Source organism: Cebus imitator, unplaced genomic scaffold (assembly GCF_001604975.1).
Source record: "Cebus imitator isolate Cc_AM_T3 unplaced genomic scaffold, Cebus_imitator-1.0 Scaffold314, whole genome shotgun sequence".
Lineage (NCBI taxonomy): Eukaryota > Metazoa > Chordata > Mammalia > Primates > Cebidae > Cebus > Cebus imitator.
The window spans coordinates 2003671-2023047 of NW_016107629.1; the positions used below are offsets into that span (position 1 = coordinate 2003671).

A 19377-nucleotide genomic window follows, 5' to 3' on the forward strand; every position below is an offset into this window, starting at 1 on the left:
GCTTTGTTGCCCAGGCTGGAATGCAGTGGCATGATCTCAGAATTCACCGTAACCTCTGCCTCCTATGTTCAAGCAATTCTCCTGCCTCAGCCTCCCGAGTAGCTGGGATTACAGGCCTATGCCACCACGCCCAGCTAATTTTTGTATTTTTAGTAAAGATGGGGTTTCACTTTGTTAGCCAGGCTGGTCTGGAACTCCTGACCTCAAGTGATCTGCCCACTTCGGCCTCCCAAAGTACTGGGATTACAGGCGTGTGCCCCTGTGCCCAGCCTACAACAAATATGCTATTTTTAAGGGGAGAGCTAATATTTTATTCCACATCCATCATTTATTAGTATGAATGACAGAAAGCAAGTGTGACTTTTCTCTTTGAAAAGTAGTAACAGGGTCAAGGTTGGAATCTAACATACTATTTAGCTGACTTTTTTTGTATGTTTCCTCTCAAATGACTGCTACATAGTGAAGAAAAAGATTATATGGCTTTTGTTAAAATCTGTGAGAGTCGGCTACCTTAAGACTTAAATAAATACTGAAGAGGTAAGAGTAACTTACCATTTTATGTAGCTACAGTATATTAAGTAGTTACGTAGAAAATGTGTGGATAACATACTTGATATTCTCCCAAATGTTACAGAAATTATCTAATGACTTTTGGGGAACTCTGGGTACAGATGTGACTTAGGGCAGATGAAGTATTTTATTTTATTTTATTTTGTTTTTTGAGAAGGAGTATCACCCTGTCGCCCAGGCTGGAGTGCAATGATGCGAATGTCGGCTTACTACAACCTCTACCTCCTGGGTTCAAGCAATTCTCTTGCCTCAGCCTCCTGAGTAGCTGGGATTACAGGCATCTGCCACCACGTCCATATAATTTTTTGTATCTTTAGTAGACACAGGGTTTCACCATGTTGGTCAGGCTGGTCTTGAACTCCTGACCTCATGATCCACCCACCCAGCCTACCAAATTACTGGGATTATGGGCGTGAGCCATCACGCTCAGCTTTTTTTTTCCTTTTACTTAATTTTATTTTCATATGTAAACATTCACATGGCTCAAAAGTCAAAACCATAGGGTTATCTTGCTTCCATCCTTATTTCTTCTACCCCACTCCTCCTACTTACCCTGTTTTTGTTTCCTTTTTTTTTTTTGAGATGGAGTCTTACTCTGTCACCCAGGCTAGAGTGCAGTGGCCTGTTCTCGGCTCACTGCAATCTCTGCCTCCTAGGCTCAAGCAATTTTCCCACCTCAGCCTTGCGAGTAGCTAAGACTATAGCTGTGTGCCACAATGCCCAGCTAATTTTTGTAATTTTTGTAGAGAGGAGGTTTTGCCATGTTGCTTAGGCCAGTCTTAAACTCCTGAGCTCAAGTGATCTGCCTGCCTCAGCCTCCCAAAGTGCTGGGATTACAGACATGGGCCAGTGACATAGTGAAACATGGTGAAACCCCGTCTCTACTAAAAATTCAAAAATAAGCTGGGCATGGTGGCACACCCCTGCAATCCTAGCTACTCAGGAGGCTGAGGCAGGAGAATCACTTGAACCCGGGAGGTGGAGGCTGCAGTGAGCCGAGACTGCACCATTGCACTCCAGCCTGGGCAACAGAGCACGTCTCCATCTCAAAAAAAAAAAAAACAGAGAGAAAAGAAAAATCAAATCCTAAAATGAGATAAAAACAGAAATAAATGAACCAAAATAGTTATGATGATGATAACATTAACTACACAGAAAAAGATTATTTCAGATGATCTTTGAGCGTAGTGCTCTGACTATGCATTCTTTTTTTTGAAATAGAATCTACTCTGTCACACAGGCTGGAGCGCAATGGTGTGATCTCGGCTCACTGCAACCTCTGCCTACCGGGCTCAAGCAATTCTCCTGCCTCAGCCTCCCGAGTAGGGGGGACTACAGGCATGTGGCACCACCCTTGGCTAATTTTTTGTATTTTTAGTAGAGACAGGGTTTCACTGTGTTGGCCAGGCTGGTCTCGAACTCCTGATCTCAAATGATCCTGTCTGCCTTGACATCCCAAAGTGCTAGGATTACAGGCATGAGCTACTGCACCCAGCCTGACTATGCATTCTTGGTAGAATATATTCTAAAGACAAAAATCGTAAACATTACTCAGTAGTTTACTATTAGTAATGTTAATATTATAATTTTGGAACTATTTTATATATAGTATATAATGAACCAAGTAAACATATTAAAGTGATTAGAAAATAAGATTTTTTATATTAGAGAGATGTAAATATAAAATGCAATAAGTTGAGAGGTGAAAAAAATTTCTGAAATGTTAAATTTGTATTGGTAGTAACAATATGAAGCTATGATTTCAAAACATGTATTTCCTGGCTATATCCACTCAAACAGTCTAGAAGTAACAGCACTAACAATAATAAACATACCTACTATCTAGATCTTGATTTTTGGATACACTCCCCTCTAAAATGAACCAGGCTGATTCTAAGTCCGAGGCAGGATAGTACAAAATGGGCCTGGGAATCTAACTATATCAGAAAGCATAGATGCACGCAAAGAACGATGGTATCATTTCAAAAAGACAAAAGGGGTGCCCTAAAAAGGCTACTATAGACCAAATCTGGGACTATTTGAACATAAAGAAGACTAGGAACTATAAATAAGTGAATTAAAACATGAATCCATGAGTCTATAATGAGGTTAATATGTGAAACTTGATATGAGTATAATGAAATCATACACTAGAGAAAGAATGCAAGAAAGTGTGGGCTAGGAGGTGAGAAGGTAGTAGGGAGGAAAGTTCTTCACAGAAGAATGCCAGTTTGTAAATGTGGAAGGAATGACAGAATTAGAAAATCACCATCTTGCAACCCCAAAGTAAAGAACTGATTCAGGCAAGGATCACCAATGGATGTTAAAACCATGGATGAGAGGCAACTGGGAACAGGATATATGTATCCTAGAAATTACTTAGTAATTGCAAAGGGAGAAATATACTTTTACAATGGAAATATTTCTGTGGTCACCATCTTCAGTAACTACTAAAACTAAGGCACACTAAAAGTGGAACAATCTAGCATTATATGCCTCCTGATAAGATGCAACATGACTATAACCGCACCTATATTTTCACTCAAAATGTGTAACCTGCATGGAATGGAACACGTAGATATAACTTTCAACATACAGAGGATAAAGGAAAAAGTTAAAGAGTACCATGAAGAACAATCAGAGGAATCCAAAATGTGGGACATTCTTCAAGACCAATGGTCCAGACTTTTCAAAAAGTCAATGTCATTAGAAAAAAAACAAGTTAGGAGACTGTTCCAAACTTAAAAAAATATAGCAACTAATTGCAATGTGTGAAACTTGTAAGGATCCTGGTTAAAAAAAAAAAATCACAATACCCAGGTACAGTGGCACGCCTGTAGTCCTAGTTACTCAGGAGGTTAAGGCAGGAGGATCACCTTGAGCCCAGGAGTTTAAGTTCAGCCTGAGTAACACAGGAAGACCCTGCCTCCAAAAATAGATAAATAAATAGCTATAAAAATACTTTTGGGCTGATTAGGGAAGCTGTTAAATGTACTAGAGATTAGATAATATTACACAATTATGGTTAATTTTCATAGGTAATGGTAATCTGCTTATATCGGAGAGTGCCCTAGGAGATGTATGTGAAAGATTTGGAAGGTAAAGTCTCATGGTGTGTGCTGTATCCTTCATAGTTCATTTAAAGAAATGTATACACATATATATATAGGAACCAAGCAAATGTAAGAAAATGTAAACAACCAACCTCAGGTGAAGCTTATAAAATTTTCATTGTGATATCCTTTCAATTTTCTGTATGTTTAAAAAAAAGGGAAAAGAAAAATACAGAGCAGATGGCTGTATTCAACTAAAAAGATATATGGTCCCCATACTGATTATACCATTGACCTTGAAATATTATCTGTGGAATTCTTTTTTCTTAAGATAAAACATAGGCAACAACATTAAATGAGCATTTTTTGAAAAGAAGTGACTTCTATTTAAAAGCAAACAAAACAGCTTGGTCAGGATAAGAGGGGCAACTTTGCCTGGGAGAGAGTTAAAGATTTCCCATTAGAGACTATAAAGTCCAATCCAGCCATGAAAAGAACAGATTTTTGGCTGGGTGGGGGCTCACACCTGTAATCTCAGCACTTTGGGAGGCTGAGGCGGGCGGATTGCTTGAGGTCAGGAGTTCCAGACCAGTCTGGCCAACATGGTGATACTCTGTCTCTACTAAAAATACAAAAAAAATTAGCCGGGCATTGTGGTGTTTGCCTATAATCCCAGCTGCTCTGGAGGCTGAGGCAGGAGAATTGCTTGAACCAGGGAGGTGGAGGTTGCACTTAGCCGAGATCTTGCCACTATACTCCAGCCTGGGCAACAGAGCGAGACTCCATCTCAAACAAACAAACAAACAAACAAAAAACACAGATTTTCCTGGAAGCTGAGGCTTCCCATCACAATACCCGTTGATGCGGAGTGAGTTTCCCATGCCTCCTGCTGAGGTTACCTCATCTGGTTGAGGAAGGATAATAACCAACATTGTTCCTGTGTGAATGCGCTGCATCCTTGAGGACAGGCCCACTTCAGGGATGCGCTGAACTCGGTGAATCCCACCCTCATACTTCAAATGCTTATAGACACTGTCACCAGAAATTCGGGCAGCTGCATGATGTAGTCCACCTAGGGGGACAACAATCCAGAAATATTAATGAATTCTCCTTTGAAACAGATCAGGATCCCAAATGACCTTAATCTAAGGCCTGAATATGAGCACAAAGCCTGAGATGAGAACATAAAGCATGGGAGAACAAGGACCTCTGAAGAAGAAGGGAAAACATAAAGTATGCACAAAAACTACAGTTTCCCAATGTAAATGTATTAAAATATAAAAGGAAACTTATTAACATTTAATTAATTAATTATAGGAGCTAGTGATGCAACAATAGGAAACATACCAAAATATTATTTGGCTGGAATTACAGATTTGCGCCCCCATGCCCAGATAATTTTTGTATTTTTAGTAGAGACAGCGTTTCACCATGTTGGCCAGGCTGGTAACAAACTCCTGACCTCAGGTGATCCACCTGCCTTGGTTTTCCAAAGTGCTGGGATTACAGGCATGGGCTATTGCACCCGGCTTATTTATTGAATATTTCTAAGCAGATGCTCACTATAACCTCAAACTTAATAATTCAAAAACCATTCCTTATTATTCTTCCCAAATGGCTTCTGCCTTCCAACTTCAATTCCATTTAATGGCATGAATGAGTATCACATTCTTCTCAGCTAGAAAGATTAGCATCCCTGTGGCTTATCTCCTTTGTGTCAGAATAGACTAATGGGATGTAGTGCAGCTCTGGATCAGACAGACTAAAATTTAATCCTATGATTGCCATTACTTATTGTGTGGTCTTGGATTAGTTACCTACTCTCTGAGCCTAGATTCTCATCTATAAAATGAGATTAGTAATACCTATCTCACAAGGGTGTGAAGTTGTGCCCACAAGACATACTGGATAAGCAACAGCCCCCTCACATCTACTTACTTAGTAAATTATGCCTGTTCACCCTGTGAAGGTCTCTGACATATAATCCTCCTCTGAATTCTAACTCTTAGTCATATCTGGATTAATCTAATAACCTCTTTGAAGTCTGCACTAAATCTAGCCTTTTCCACCCATCTATCACACTGCTGTCAAAATTGTATTAATAAGAACATGATTTAATAAAATAATATGTATTTTATTTAATAAAATATGTATTTAATAAAATACATATTATTTTATTAAATCATATTCTTATTATTACAATTTTCAACAGCTTCCTATTGCCCATCAATCAAAGCTTTTCAAAATATACCCATTCAAACCTACTTCAGAGATTACTTCCCTGACAAGCTATGGGTAAACTGGCCTCCCCACTGCCTTACCCACACACCAAGACCTTTCCCACCACCATGCTGCTGCTCAGGTTGTTCCTTCCCTCTGCTCTCACTGATAATCCCCTTTCCTGATCATGGGTTGTATCTGAAATCTGTAGCAAATACAACTTCCTTATGCGGTATGCTGGTTCTCATTTCCCTCTACTGCTCAACCTACATTATTCCTCTCTCCCCACTTTGAGAGTTTGTGGTTTATTACTGATGACTCCTCTGTCTACTATGATGTACCACTGTGTAACCAAGCAGAGGAAAACTTTCAGGTGGATTAAAAGAAAGGGGCAAATGAAAGAATTATTATCATATGTTTTGAATCAACATGCTTGAGTATTTAAAGGTAAAGAACTTGCACTGTTTGTCTATGCTGTATACATTTTTTTTTTTTTTTTTTGAGACAGTGTCAAACTGCTGCCCAGGCTGGAGTGCAGGGGCATGATCTTGGCACACTACAACCTTTGCCTCCCGAGTTCAAGTGATTTTCCTGCCTCAGCCTCCTGAGTAGCTGGGACTACAAGTATGTGCCACCATGCCTGGTTAATTTTTATACTTTTAGGAGAGACAGGGTTTCGCCATGTTGGCCAGGCTGGTCTTGAACTCCTGACCTCAGGTGATCCACCCACCTCAGCCTCCCAAAGTGCTGAGATTACAGGCATGAGCAACCGTGCTCAGCTGTCGTATACATTTTTATCAGCCCAAATAGAAGATTTTGAAAATAAAGACAAATGATTAACTTTTTCTGCATTCTCATAAAAATCAAATACATTAGCCACTTAGTCTAATTAGTAATACTTTCTTATTATATTTATTTTAAAAATAATAAAGTTATTTAAAGTAAAAACCTTAATATACCTTTGCATTCAATAACAGAGAAAAATGATTTTGAGGCAAGACAGGTATCTAAATTCCTCAGGGGAATTTTCTCTAATTCACATATTTCTTCCTAGACAAATGCTTCCTTCCTTCCCACTCTCTTCTTCCAGCTAACAACTCTACTATAATAGTAAGCTACTGTGACTCATGAGCCTATGCCACAGTGTTTAGTAGATACACACCAAAAGTTTCAAAAAAATGAGATAATATGGTTCTAGTCAACATCAGAGGTAAAATAATTTTTAGTATTTCCTATGGACAAAATCCTCAATATGCCTACCATAATCTGCTGGTGTATAATTCAGAAGTTCAAATTGCCAGTGCTTATAGCATGAATAATTCTGGTACATGTCAAATATTTCTCGGGTAAATTGTTGGCAGATGTCACCTAAAATAAAATACAAAAAATATTTAGTCAGAACAAATTTCTGAAACCCATCCTTAAGACTAAGTCCTTCAGGAAATAAAGAATCACTATTTCCAAATTTAAATACATTTAATGGACTTTTAAAGTCAGTATTATCAAATAAATGTAAAAGTCAAGGACTTTTTAGATCATTTAAATAATAAAACAAGTTTACTGACCTCCAGTAGTTCTTCCAGATGTCACCTCTAAAATAACATCATTTTTGTCGTATTTCTCCTTTGGCACAAGGCTCTGGTAAAGCTGGAATAAAAATCAGCATTTGTGTGTATATTTTCCCCGGTATACTATTATTACTTGAATTTAGATAAAAGCCCCCCAAAACATTGAAAAAAAAGCAGTAATTGGCAAAATCATATAGTATCCCAATGTGGGTATTCCAAAAATGTTATAATAAGTATAACTAATTAGGCCTAAAATAGGTGATCAATTCATGTTAACAATGGAGTTACTTGTTAGTCTACTTTCTGCACTGTTATCAGATTATCTTCATTTTCTAGAATGCAGAAGTTCAGATCAAAGTCCAGGGTGTTCCATTCAATTTTCTTCAGATTTTGGCTCTTATACTTAGTTCTGAACAGTAGCTTCTTTCATCTAATGAATGAAGTAAGGCTTTGAAAGTCTTCGCTTTGAGAAATGATTTCATATTATCTCCTGCTGTAACTGACAGCAGACACCGTGCCATGCTGTGCCTTCTCAGCAGAGTCGCTCTAATTAAAGACTATGTTGAAGACTCCCAAGATAAGGCTCAAATGGAGTTTCTCAGCTGTGACCAGAAAAAAAAGGGGCTTCCTAATAAAGAAAGGCAACAACTTTCCTCTTAGGAAGAAAAGGGAAGTAATTTCATTATTACTAAAAGGTTTTTCAAATCAAACTAAAAGTACCTACATGTCATGACTCTCCCTACTGCTGATTTCTGAAATACTCCGTCTCTGCTAGAAATGACATAGTCTATGGGAGATAATATCAGACTAAGAGTCAAACATCTTCTGCCCTTGATTAACTGGTTCACTTCGTAATAAAAATAACTGATATCCCACTTAACCTCCCCCTTAACTTTTCAAAAAGTCCGTCTCTTGGATTCCCAGAGCAAGACAGACTGAAGGTAGGAGGATGGCAAATATGACAGAGGGAGACACGGTATACAGTAGTGTGTTCTTCATTGTCTTTGTCATTGAGCAAGAAGGAAAACAGACCACTACTGAAGGGAAATCTTCCATTTCCATGTCTAGGAGATATCAGCTGGTGCTGATACAGTATCAAGAACCCTGAGAGGATCCGGTATGCGACACCCCTACTAGACCTAACTAAAGATGTGTGTTAACCAACTATCTCTACACCTTTGGATTCATTCCATTCTATCCAGCTTGCAAATTTCCAATCCTTAATTAACAGTCACCATGAACTCCTCCTCTTCTCACACTTAAAACCCTCTGACTCTTCCCTGTGGTGAACTAAATTTCTTTACCAGCATGTATTCTCTTGCTTAACAAGTTAATAGACTCAACTCTGAATTTTTTTTTTTTTTTTTTTGCCCTGGGAGTCTCTGTTTTTTAATTTGATATCATAATTTCTTCATTCTAATTCTGCAGTAAATTATAGAAAACCAGCTTGATCACATATCATAAGAGAACACTTAAAAGTGTTTGGAAAGCACCTTGAGCACCAAAGCAGAGTCTAACAAAAACAGTATTCCTTTATATAACAGTACTGAAATGAGCCTACCTCTGAAAACCTACCTCACTGTATAACATGTTGATTTTTTGAGCAATGGTTTGCCTTTCTTCCAGTGCAAGTTCTTGTAACTGCTTTTCATCTTGTTTACTTAGGCCTAAAAGCCAGCAACAGAAATAATGTTAACGTTTTTAAATCCTTACAGAGAAACTCCTAGGTAGCATGTTCCTCTTTGGCTACTAAGTTTTATTTCAGTTTTAAAGGCAAGGGATTATATACAAAGGAACATTTAGAATAGCTGGAGAATGTCAATTAACAAGTATTTGCAGAGCATTTCCAAAAACCTCAATGCGAAAAGCAGTATAATCATGCCCTCCAAAAGCTTGTGTTTATTTAAAAGGTAAAATAGCTTAAAGGATTTAATATCTAAACAAATCAATTTATTAAGAGAAGTGACAAAAATATGGTTTATATAGAAACCCACATTTACAAAGCTTATTATTTGAATGGCTATATAAATCAGTGACTAATCAAATAAGTTTAAAAAAGGACTAGCTAATTAAATATAAACCCAAATCTATTAATAGTAGTGACAAAAATATGCTTAATATAGAAACCCATATTTACAAAGCTCGTTATTTGAATGTCTATAATTATGTAAATTGGTGATTAATCAAACAGGTATAAAAAGGGATATAGCTAATTAAATATACACCCAAATAAGGTAAATTTTAGAGCAAACTGGAGTGAGCGCTTCTTGTCTAAAGGTGGCAGCTGTAACTCAGCACACTGTGACACGGTCCAGCACAGCTAGAACTTCCATATTATCCAAGAGAAGTCAGAAATCAGAATTCTTAAAATCTCTTGTACATACTCAGTTCACTTTTTTTTTTTTTAAGAGAGATGAGGACTCACTATGTTGCGCAGGCTGACGTGCAGTAGCTATTCACAGATGTGATCATGGCGCACTACAGCCTCAAACTCCTGGACTCAAGCGATCTTCCTGCTCCAGCTTCCCAAGTAGCTGAGATTACAGGCACATGCCACTGTGCCTAGCTTAGCACAGTATTTTAAAACACAGAGCATGGCCAGGTATGGTAGCCCATGCCTATAATCCCAGCACTTTGGGAGGCCAAGGCAGGTGGATCACTTGAGGTCAGAAGTTTGAGACCAGCCTGGCCAATGTGGTGAAACCCCATCTCTACTAAAACTATAAAAATTATACAGGCTTGGTGGTGCACGCCTGTACTCCCAGCTACTCAGGAGGCTGAGGCAGGAGAATCACCTGAACCCGGGAGGCAGAGGTTGCAATGAGCAAATATTGCACCACTGCACTCCAGCCTGGGTGACAGAGAAAGACTATCTCAAAAAACAAAATAAAATACATATCATGTGTGTCAGATAAAACATACATTTTTGTAACCTGTCCTTTGTGGGGAAAATGGGCCTTTTTTTAATTATCTCCAAAGCAGAAAGTTAAATCATGGAACTCTAGCAAAACAAGATAATGATGATCTAGTTATTGACCAAGGATGGTAGATCTCATGACCTTTGACTCCACTGCTTTAGAGGCCTTCGTCAGTGGCCATTGCTGCAAACTAAGGTAAAAAATTCTGACTCTTAACAATAATTATAAAGAAAATAGAAATGAAGAATCATAATAACAAAGAGAAGACTCTTTTATTCTCTAATCATGAAAGTCATTAGGGTCTGGTGGGATTCTGTGCTTCATTCAAGCTTTCAACATTTAACATTTTGCTAGACACTGCTAGTTGCTGGGGAGACAAGGAAGAACAAAACATGGCTTCAGGCCTCAAGTGGCCCAGTCTGGTGGCAAACACATATACATGATTACAATATGTGACAGGGCAGTGCCTGTGTGCCATGGGGGCATAAATGAAGGGGACTAAACCAGACTTCAGCACTTAAGGAGGGCTTCCTGGCTAAGGCATCGTCTGAACTAATTCTAATTATGGATCATCTGTTGTACAATTTTAATGTCACCACTGGTACCACATTGTGCACATATGTCACAAATGGAAACCAGGCTGACATTACTTAATAGATACCTGCTGGTTCAAAGGTATCAGAAAAACCTTCTGATTTGCAATCATATAAAATTATTTTTGTGGTCTCTTATTATTTGCTGTAAACCTGTAGAATCCTGTCTAATTCAATTTCATTATATCAACAAAGATTCGAGAACCTATTATACCCCATGTTTGGTGCTGAGATATAAAAATGAGTCAGACACAGGACCTGACCTTGAGGAAGAGACAATGGGGTTAGGGGCTTAGGCAAAGACAATTACATAAAGGATCATATATAAAACAGAGAAAAGCAATCATACTTGTTTTGCAATGGGTACTGAAGTCAAAGTATGACATCCAAGCCAAACTTTGTAAGAGGACTGACTTTTAACAAGGTGAAATGGGTATGTTAACAATGTGAGCAAAGATACAGACATGGGACAGCATCAAAATATCCAGAGAATGGCAAGTTGTCTATTTTGGTTAGAAGGCAGTATATGAAAAGAGAATTAACATAGTACACTGAGAGGCTGGGGTCACTCTGCAGGGCTTTTAAATGCCAAATCTAGAAACCTCTACTTATAGGCAATGGGACAGGTGAATAACATGAATAAGATTGCACTTAGACTGGGAAAGCCTAGAGGTCAGACTACCAGTCAGGGATTGACTATAATCAGGTAAGTCTGAGATGTAACGAAGATATAAATTAGTGGAAGGAACGAAGGGGACTCATGCAAGATACATCACAGAGGTAGACCCTACGGGACTCTGAATCATCCACCGAGCAGTGATAAGAGCAGAGGCTTTGGAATCTCATTGCTTAGGTTTAAATCCTTGCTCCTGCCCTCATTGGCTGAGTGACCTTTGCAAATTTAACCTTTCAGTCTCCTCATCTATAAAATCAGGGAAAATACAGGCTGGACAACGTAGTGAGACCTCGTCTCTACTAAAAATAAAAAAATACCTGGGAATGGTTGCACACACCTGTAGTCCCAGCTACTTAGGAAGCTGAGGTTCGAGGATTGCTGGATTCCAGGAGTTTGAGGTTAAAGTGTACTATGATTATGCCACTGCATTTAAAAAAAAAAAAAAAGAAAGAAACAAAGAGGCCAGACGCAGTAGCTCACACCTGATCCCAGCACTTCAGGAGGCTGAGGCGGGTGGATCATGAGGTCAGGAGTTTGAGACCAGCCTGGCCAATATGCTGAAACCCCATCTCCATTAAAAGTACAAAAATTAGCTGGACATGGTGGCGTGCACCTGTAGTACCAGCTGCTCGGGAGGCTGAGGCGGGAGAATCAATTGAACCTGGGAGGCAGAGGTTGCAGTGAGCCAAGATCACACCACTGCACTCCATTCTGGGCGACAGAGTGAGACTCTGTCTCAAAACAAAAACAAAACAACAACAACAAAACAAAGAAAGGGGGGGGGAATAATAATATATACTACTCATAAGGTTACCTAAGCATTCAAATGAGATATTTGTAAAGCACTGAGCTTAGTGCCTAGCACATAAGAGGACTTTGTAAATGTAGCTGTTATTATTATTATTATTATAGAAGAATTGTAGAGCTAGTAGAGCCTTTAGAAATGATGTAATCCCATCTATTAATGTTTTTCATGATTCAACCAAGACTGAAAGAAGTTATGCCAATTTAATTAGAATGCATTTAGTAAACTCCTACTGTGTACAAGCAATCTTCTCAAAACTAATAATTACAAATTTGTGTGGCATTAAACCTATGTAAGAGACTTGTGGTACCATCAGTAGAAGGTAGAAAAATGTCAGGCTTTAAACATTCAGGACTTTATAGGTATAACAGTGACTGGCCTGTACATCACATATTACCTCTAAGGCTTAATGAGACAAGATGGGGGACAGGAGAAAATCTAGAAACTAAAAGTTAATAGCAAAATCTGGATAAATGTTGAATCATAGGTTAGTTCATTGAACTTTTCTCTCAACTTCTGTATAAAAATTTTGGAAATTTTTCATAAGAGAAAACATGTTGAGGCAATAACAGTATTAAGAAATACTAAAGCCGGGCGTAGTGGCTCACACCTGTAATCCCAGCACTTTGGGAGGCCGAGGTGGGTGGATCATGAGTTGAGGAGTTCGAGACCAGCCTGACCAACATGGTGAAACCCCACGTGCACTAAAATTAGAAAAATTGGCTGGGTGTGGTGGAGCATGCCTGTAGTCCTGGCTACTTGGGAGGCTGGGGCAGCAGAATCCCTTGAACCCAAGAGGCAGAATTTGCAGTGAGCCAAGATCACACCATTGCACTCCAGTGTGGGCGACAGGGTGAGACTCTGTCTCAAAATAAAAATACTAAAATAAAAAACTAAGATGAAGCATAGCTCGTAGTCTCAGCTACTCAGGAGGCTGAGGCAGGAGGACTGTTTGAGCCCCAGAGTTTGAGTCCAACTTGGGCAACATAGTGAGGCCCCATCCCTTAAAAAAAAAAAGATAAAAAATAAACATGCCATATAAAAAAATAACTCAAATAGATCAAAGACCTAAATGCATGGGCTAAAAATAAAAAATATGTAACTCTTTTAAGAAAACACAGATGTAAATCTTTGTGACCTTAGATTAGGCGATTTTCTTAGATATGATTCTCAAAACTCAAACAATAAGAGAAAAAAAGATAAATTGGACATCATTAAAATTTAAAAATATCATGCTTCAAAGGACAGCATCAAAGATAAAGAGAAAAACCACAGAATGGGAAAGTTTTGCAAATCATATATCTGATTATGGACTTTTATCTAGAATATAAAGACCACTTACAGCTCAATAATAAGAAGACAATTCAATTAAAAACTGACAAAGGAACTGAGCAGTCATTTCCCCCAACATGATACACAAATGGCCAAAAAGCACTAGAAAAGATGCTCAACATCATTAATCTTCAGGAAAATGCAAATCAAAACCACAATAAGATACCACTTCACACCCATAGGATTGGTAAGCTCCTTAGGGCTTACCCCTTGCTTCCTACAACAATGCCTGGCTCTTAGTAAGCCTCCAGCAGATGCTGGCTGAATAAATGACTAAATTAATGACTGAGTTAACCTTACCAGATTCCTAGAAAAAAAAATCACTTTAATTAAACTACTACAAGAGATCTAGAAACAGTATTTAGATATTTCCACCTTGAAATCCTAGCATGGCAACCCACATATAAACATATTCAGATTTTAGAAGGTTCTAGATTTGAAAAATAGGTAGAACTGATTGTTTTCAACACCTGGTTGGTAGTGTGTAAACTTCTGGAGAATGGGGGTCTTGTCCGAGTGGAGATGCTTTGTTTGGTGCTTAAAGTAATAATAAAGACACTTAGGCTTATTATTTGATGATAATAACTATGAATAATTCTAGGATTCTAAGAAATCTGTTAGCTGTTTGTCCTGGCAAATATTTTCAGCCATTAAACATACAAATTCCAAGTAATCTAAAACTACAATTGGAGTAAACATTAAAGAATAAATTCAACATTTACAACATGAAATATAAAGCTTCTTAGGCTGGGCGTGGTGCTCATGCCTGTAATCCCAGCACTTTGGGGGGCCAAGGTGGATGGATCACCTGAGGTCAGGAGTTTGAGACCAGCATGGCCAACATGGTGAAACCCCGTCTCTACTAAAAATACAAAAATTAGCTGGGCGTGGTGGCATGCTCCTATAGTCCCGGTTACTCGGGAAGCTGAGGTAGGAGAATCGCTTGAACCCTGGAGGCAGAGGTTGCAGTGAGCCAAGATTGCACCACTGCACTCCAGCTTGGGTGAGACAGTGAGACTCTGCCTCAAAAAAAAAAAAAAGAAATATAAAGCTTCCTTCCTTCATGGCTCCACTAACGCGTGGTCTCCTCCAGGAAGCTTTCCTCTTTGCTCCCATGAAACCCTGTACCTTACTCTAGTAGAGCAGGTCTAACATTATAAACAATACTTAAATTTTAAGTTTCTCACGTTAGATCATAGAAGCCCGTTGATGGGGTAGGAACTGTATGTGTAGCCATAGCATGTAGCTACAGTGTTCAATAAAGGTTTGCTCAATAAAATAAAGTTTCTGAAAAGGCCAACATTTTGTCTCGCAGACTCTAAGACCATGGCAAGTACCACGAGGAGCCCAGTTACTTAGTATAGTTGGTCTTTAGTAGCTAAAGTATGTACAGAGTCCTGTTCTTTCCAATTGTTGAACTTATTACCTGTAGGTTTTATGAAAGACTGAGTTCAGGCCAGCCTCAGTGGCCCAGTGGCCATAATGACGTCGCCTTGGAAGGCCCTGGCACAGCAGTCCCAGCTACTCAGGATGCTGAGGTGGGAGGCCAGGACTTAGAGGTTACAGTGAGCTACGAACGAGTCACTGTACTCCTGCCTGGGCAACAAGTGAGACCCTGTTTCAGTGGAAAACGAAACAAAACAAAGACTAAGTTCAATAAAGCTTGAACTTAGAAAATCAAACCTGTACTTACACACACACATATAAGTATGTGGTTTTTTTTCATAGCTCTTCCGTAGGACACATATGTATCTTTTACCTACTTTTACACATTGATTCTAATTCTTCAATTGCTTGTTTAGCCTCCTGAATTTCTTGGTAAATGGCTGCAAGAGGTGCCAACTCAGCACGCCTTCTGTTCAAGGACCTTCGGTTCTCTTCATTCACGGAGAAATGCTGCAGACATTGCTCAAGTGTTTGGTACTCCTTATTCAGGTTCTCCATATATTTCTGTAGTGCTTTATGCTTCCAGAGCATCTTGGTGTCTTGATGACAATATCTCCTGGACCAATTCTTACTTAGCAGATGATGAAGAATGCAATTCCCGTTTTGTCTAGAAACCTGCATCCTTGTATCAAAATGTATCTGTCTAAATTGATGAGAATGGAGCTGGATGTGACAGTGGAGGTAACCATTAAGAGATGGACGTCTAAAAAGCCAAACACACAGGTGTCGATTCATCTCAGCATCTGAAATACAACAAACACAGACTTTTAAAAAATCAGCTGTAAAAATACATACATAATAACGCTGGAAGGAACATCAAAAAATCTTGTTTCATTTACTGTCTCAGCCAACTCCAAACAGTCGTAAAATCCAACTACCTACAAAAAGAAAATAATTCTTCAAATGTATGAATAATGTATTAAAATAAATAAAAACACATCCTGGCCAACATGGTGAAACTCTGTCTCTGCTCAAAATACAAAAATTAGCTGAGTGTGGTGGGATGTGCTTGTAATCCCAGCTACTTGGGAGGCTGAGGCAGAAGAATCCCTTGAACCTGGGAGGTGGAGATTGCAGTGAGCTGAGATTGCGGCACTGCACTCCAGCCTGGCGACACAGTGAGACTCTGCCTCAAAAAAATAATAATAATAAATAATAAAAAATAAATAAAAATAAAAACAGCACTGCTTCCTACCTGCTCAACATATGGAATTAACTAAAAGCATATGAGAAGTACAACTAACAAATACATCAACCGAATGAATTAAATCAGTTATTTTCTAGAAAGTATCCAGAATCTAGAATTGAGTGTATAAACAAGCTCTTGGCAGCAATGAAAACATACAAACTTAAGGTGGCTCAAGAGTCACTTTCTAAAGTTTGGAGAAAATATTATTATTATCTTGTATAATTCTTTAATTTTAAGGATCTAGATGTCCAAGGAAGTCAAGTAACTTAATCTATTTAGTCGGCTGGATAGAGACAGAGCTGGTATTAGAATATAAGCTGTCTCTTCAGGACTCAGTACTTTTCAAAAGTGCTTCCCTTTCAGTTGAGATCCTAAAGGAAGAACAGTTCAAGTATTAACAGACCAAGAAAGTAGGGCTGGTGAAAAGCAGACAGTGGCAACAATTATATTAAGTGAAAAAAGCAAGGGACAAAGTAGAATCTCAATTATATTTAAAAACTATTCTACAAAATGTGGAATACATGTTACAAAAAAAGCACATAGAGTATTTTTTATAAAGAAAGTTAAATAAGAAACATACCAAAATGTGCCGGGCGCAGTGGCTCACACCTGTAATCCTAGCACTTTAGGAGGCCAAGGCAGGTGGATCATCTGAGGTCAGGAGTTCAAGACCAGCCTGGCAACATGGGAAAATCCTGTCCCTAATAAAAATACCAAAAAAAAATTAGCCAGGCTTGATGGCACGTGACTGTGGTCCCAGCTCCTTGGGAAGCTGAGGCAGGAGAATTGCTTGATCCTGGGAGGTGGAGGTTGCAGTGAGCCAAGATCGCACCACTGCACTCCAGCATAGGTGACAAAGCAAGACTCCATCTCCAAAAAAAAAGAAACATACTGCCGGGCGCAGTGGCTCACGCCTGTAATCCTAACACTTTGGGAGGCCGAGGTGGGTGGATCACCTGAGGTCAGGAGTTCAAGACCAGCCTGTCCAACATGGTGAAACCCCATCTTTAAAAATAATAATTTAAAAAGAAACATACCAAAATGTTAATAAAATGATTTATAGTTGTGAGATTATGAATACATTTTGCTTGCAATTTTTTCTACTTTTCAGTGTTTTCCAAGTCTCCTGCACATATAGCATGGATTACATTCATAATCAGGAAAAAAAAGGTTAGTTTAAAAAATTACAGGTTATGTGAAATTGGCTGTGTACAATAATTATCTGTTCTCCTCCCCTCCAACAGAGATAATCAAGAGCTAACAAAAGTACACAATGGTCTTACTAAGAAAGAGAAAATATAGTGTTCCAAGAAAAACACTTTGCTCCTAAAACCCCGAGGTTCAAAGTTGAAATCAGGGTCAAGCCACGCACAGTAGTATACACCTATTGTCCCGGCTACCCAGGAGACTGAGGCAGGAGGATCTCTTGAGCCCAGGAGTTCAAGGCCAGCCTGAGCAACATAGTGAGACTCCAACTCAAAAAAAGAATGGTCAAAATTTATCAAAATCAACCTGTACTGTCTCCAGTGATCCTACTATGCTAGGAGGTGCATTGGTACATTAGGTCATTTGATCACTGTAAGTCTGTTAACTTAGCATTATCACCTAGGAAATAAAATATTCAGAATGGTCTTTAAAATATTCAAAGTTTCCAGGGTTCTACTGATAGATTTTAGGATACTGCATCACATTATTAAAAGAAATGTGGAAGAAAGCACCAATGGCCAGCTGTCACAAACGTTACACTCCATCGCCCCAATGTTTCAAGCGTGTTAGAGAAAGTGTGTCCACTTGCTAACAGGCAGAATAAAGACTAATAAATACATGTCTCTAATGCTTATTGCTAAAATTTCCATTTTAGGAACAATAGTAGAATGAATAACTTTCAAGGTCATGAATCTTAACATTAAAGAAGAAAAAAAAAAAAAACCCAAGATGTTTACTCTCCAAGATTAACTACACCTGAGAACAGCACGGCTTCGTCATTACCGATCACAGTATTACTCTGATGCTTTAGGGAACGTTCTGAGCGTCGGCAGGTCAGAAGTGACAGCCCGCGGGGCACCAGCACGGGCAAACGATGCTGTGTAACTCAGTATATGGAGTGATTCCATAAAGAGGCAATATGGGAGGCGGCGGGGAAGATCAGGAAAGAACTGTGAGTACCTAAGAAAAAGAAGAATGGAAGTTAGCTCTCTTTACTGAGGCCGGAGCCTTCCGAGACCCACCGCATTTCAGCCCGACAAACCCGAGAGCACGTTCACTTCCTGGTTCACTTCTTCCGGGTTAACACATGCTCCCAGCCCCTCCTCTGCCACTACCCTTCTCCGGAGGAGTAGTCCTCGAGCATGCGTTAACAATGGACTAAAAAGACATAACTGAACTAAATGAGAAAAATGAAAAAAGCGAGAATGAAACTGTCATGAGAATACCGGCCTCGCGCCACACTTATCCAGATTGCGACCCCAGAGCGTGGGTGCAGATGGTGGGAGGGGTCAAGGCGGGAATAAACTACAACTTTCAGGAGCGACCACCAAAGAATCCTGGGAGTCGTAGTTTACCTTGCGGCAGCCTCGAACCCCCTATCCAGCCAAAGGTGGAGCTTTTGGTTTTCACAGCTAACTGCAAACCTAGGAGAGAGATTCTCTACGATTCTGATTAAGCGATCAAGACTTACAACATATTGCATGTGAAATTACAATTATAATGTAATTATACTGCTGTCTGATTTTAAAAAAATGAAAACTTTTTTTCATCATCCAAAAATTTAGAAGATTCTGGATGTAGTTTCTATACTTTCAGCTTCTATTGCTTCAGAAAATACCTAATGACTAAAGAAGAGTATAATTTTTTTTTTTTTTTTTTTTTGGGACAGAGCCTTTGCTCTGTTGCCAGCTGGAGTGCAGTGGCACGATCTCGGCTCACTGCTGCCTCCACCTCCCGGGTTCAAGCGATTCTCCTGCCTCAGCCTCCGGAGTAGCTGGGACTACAGGCGTGTGCCACCACG

At 39.1% G+C, this 19377-nt stretch overlaps 1 protein-coding gene across 4 annotated transcripts in view; it reads right to left on the reverse strand.

The window, feature by feature from the left end:
- MTRF1 (mitochondrial translation release factor 1) overlaps positions 1-18863 on the reverse strand; it is a 36303-nt gene extending 17440 nt beyond the window's left edge. The window contains exons 1-7 of one of the 4 annotated variants that reach the window (XM_037729664.1): positions 18619-18863; positions 18333-18536; positions 15499-15924; positions 8987-9078; positions 7409-7490; positions 7104-7211; positions 4523-4695 (exon numbers count right to left, since the gene is read on the reverse strand). In XM_037729664.1, coding sequence (XP_037585592.1) covers positions 4523-4695; positions 7104-7211; positions 7409-7490; positions 8987-9078; positions 15499-15916 — 873 coding nt within the window. In that variant the 5' untranslated portion in view covers positions 15917-15924; positions 18333-18536; positions 18619-18863. Of the gene's footprint in view, positions 1-4522; positions 4696-7103; positions 7212-7408; positions 7491-8986; positions 9079-15498; positions 15925-16950; positions 17000-18330 lie in introns of those variants that run through there. The other 3 variants (XM_017503766.2, XM_017503767.2, XM_017503768.2) reach the window with 3 other exon arrangements.
- Between the last annotated feature and the right edge of the window lie 514 nt (positions 18864-19377).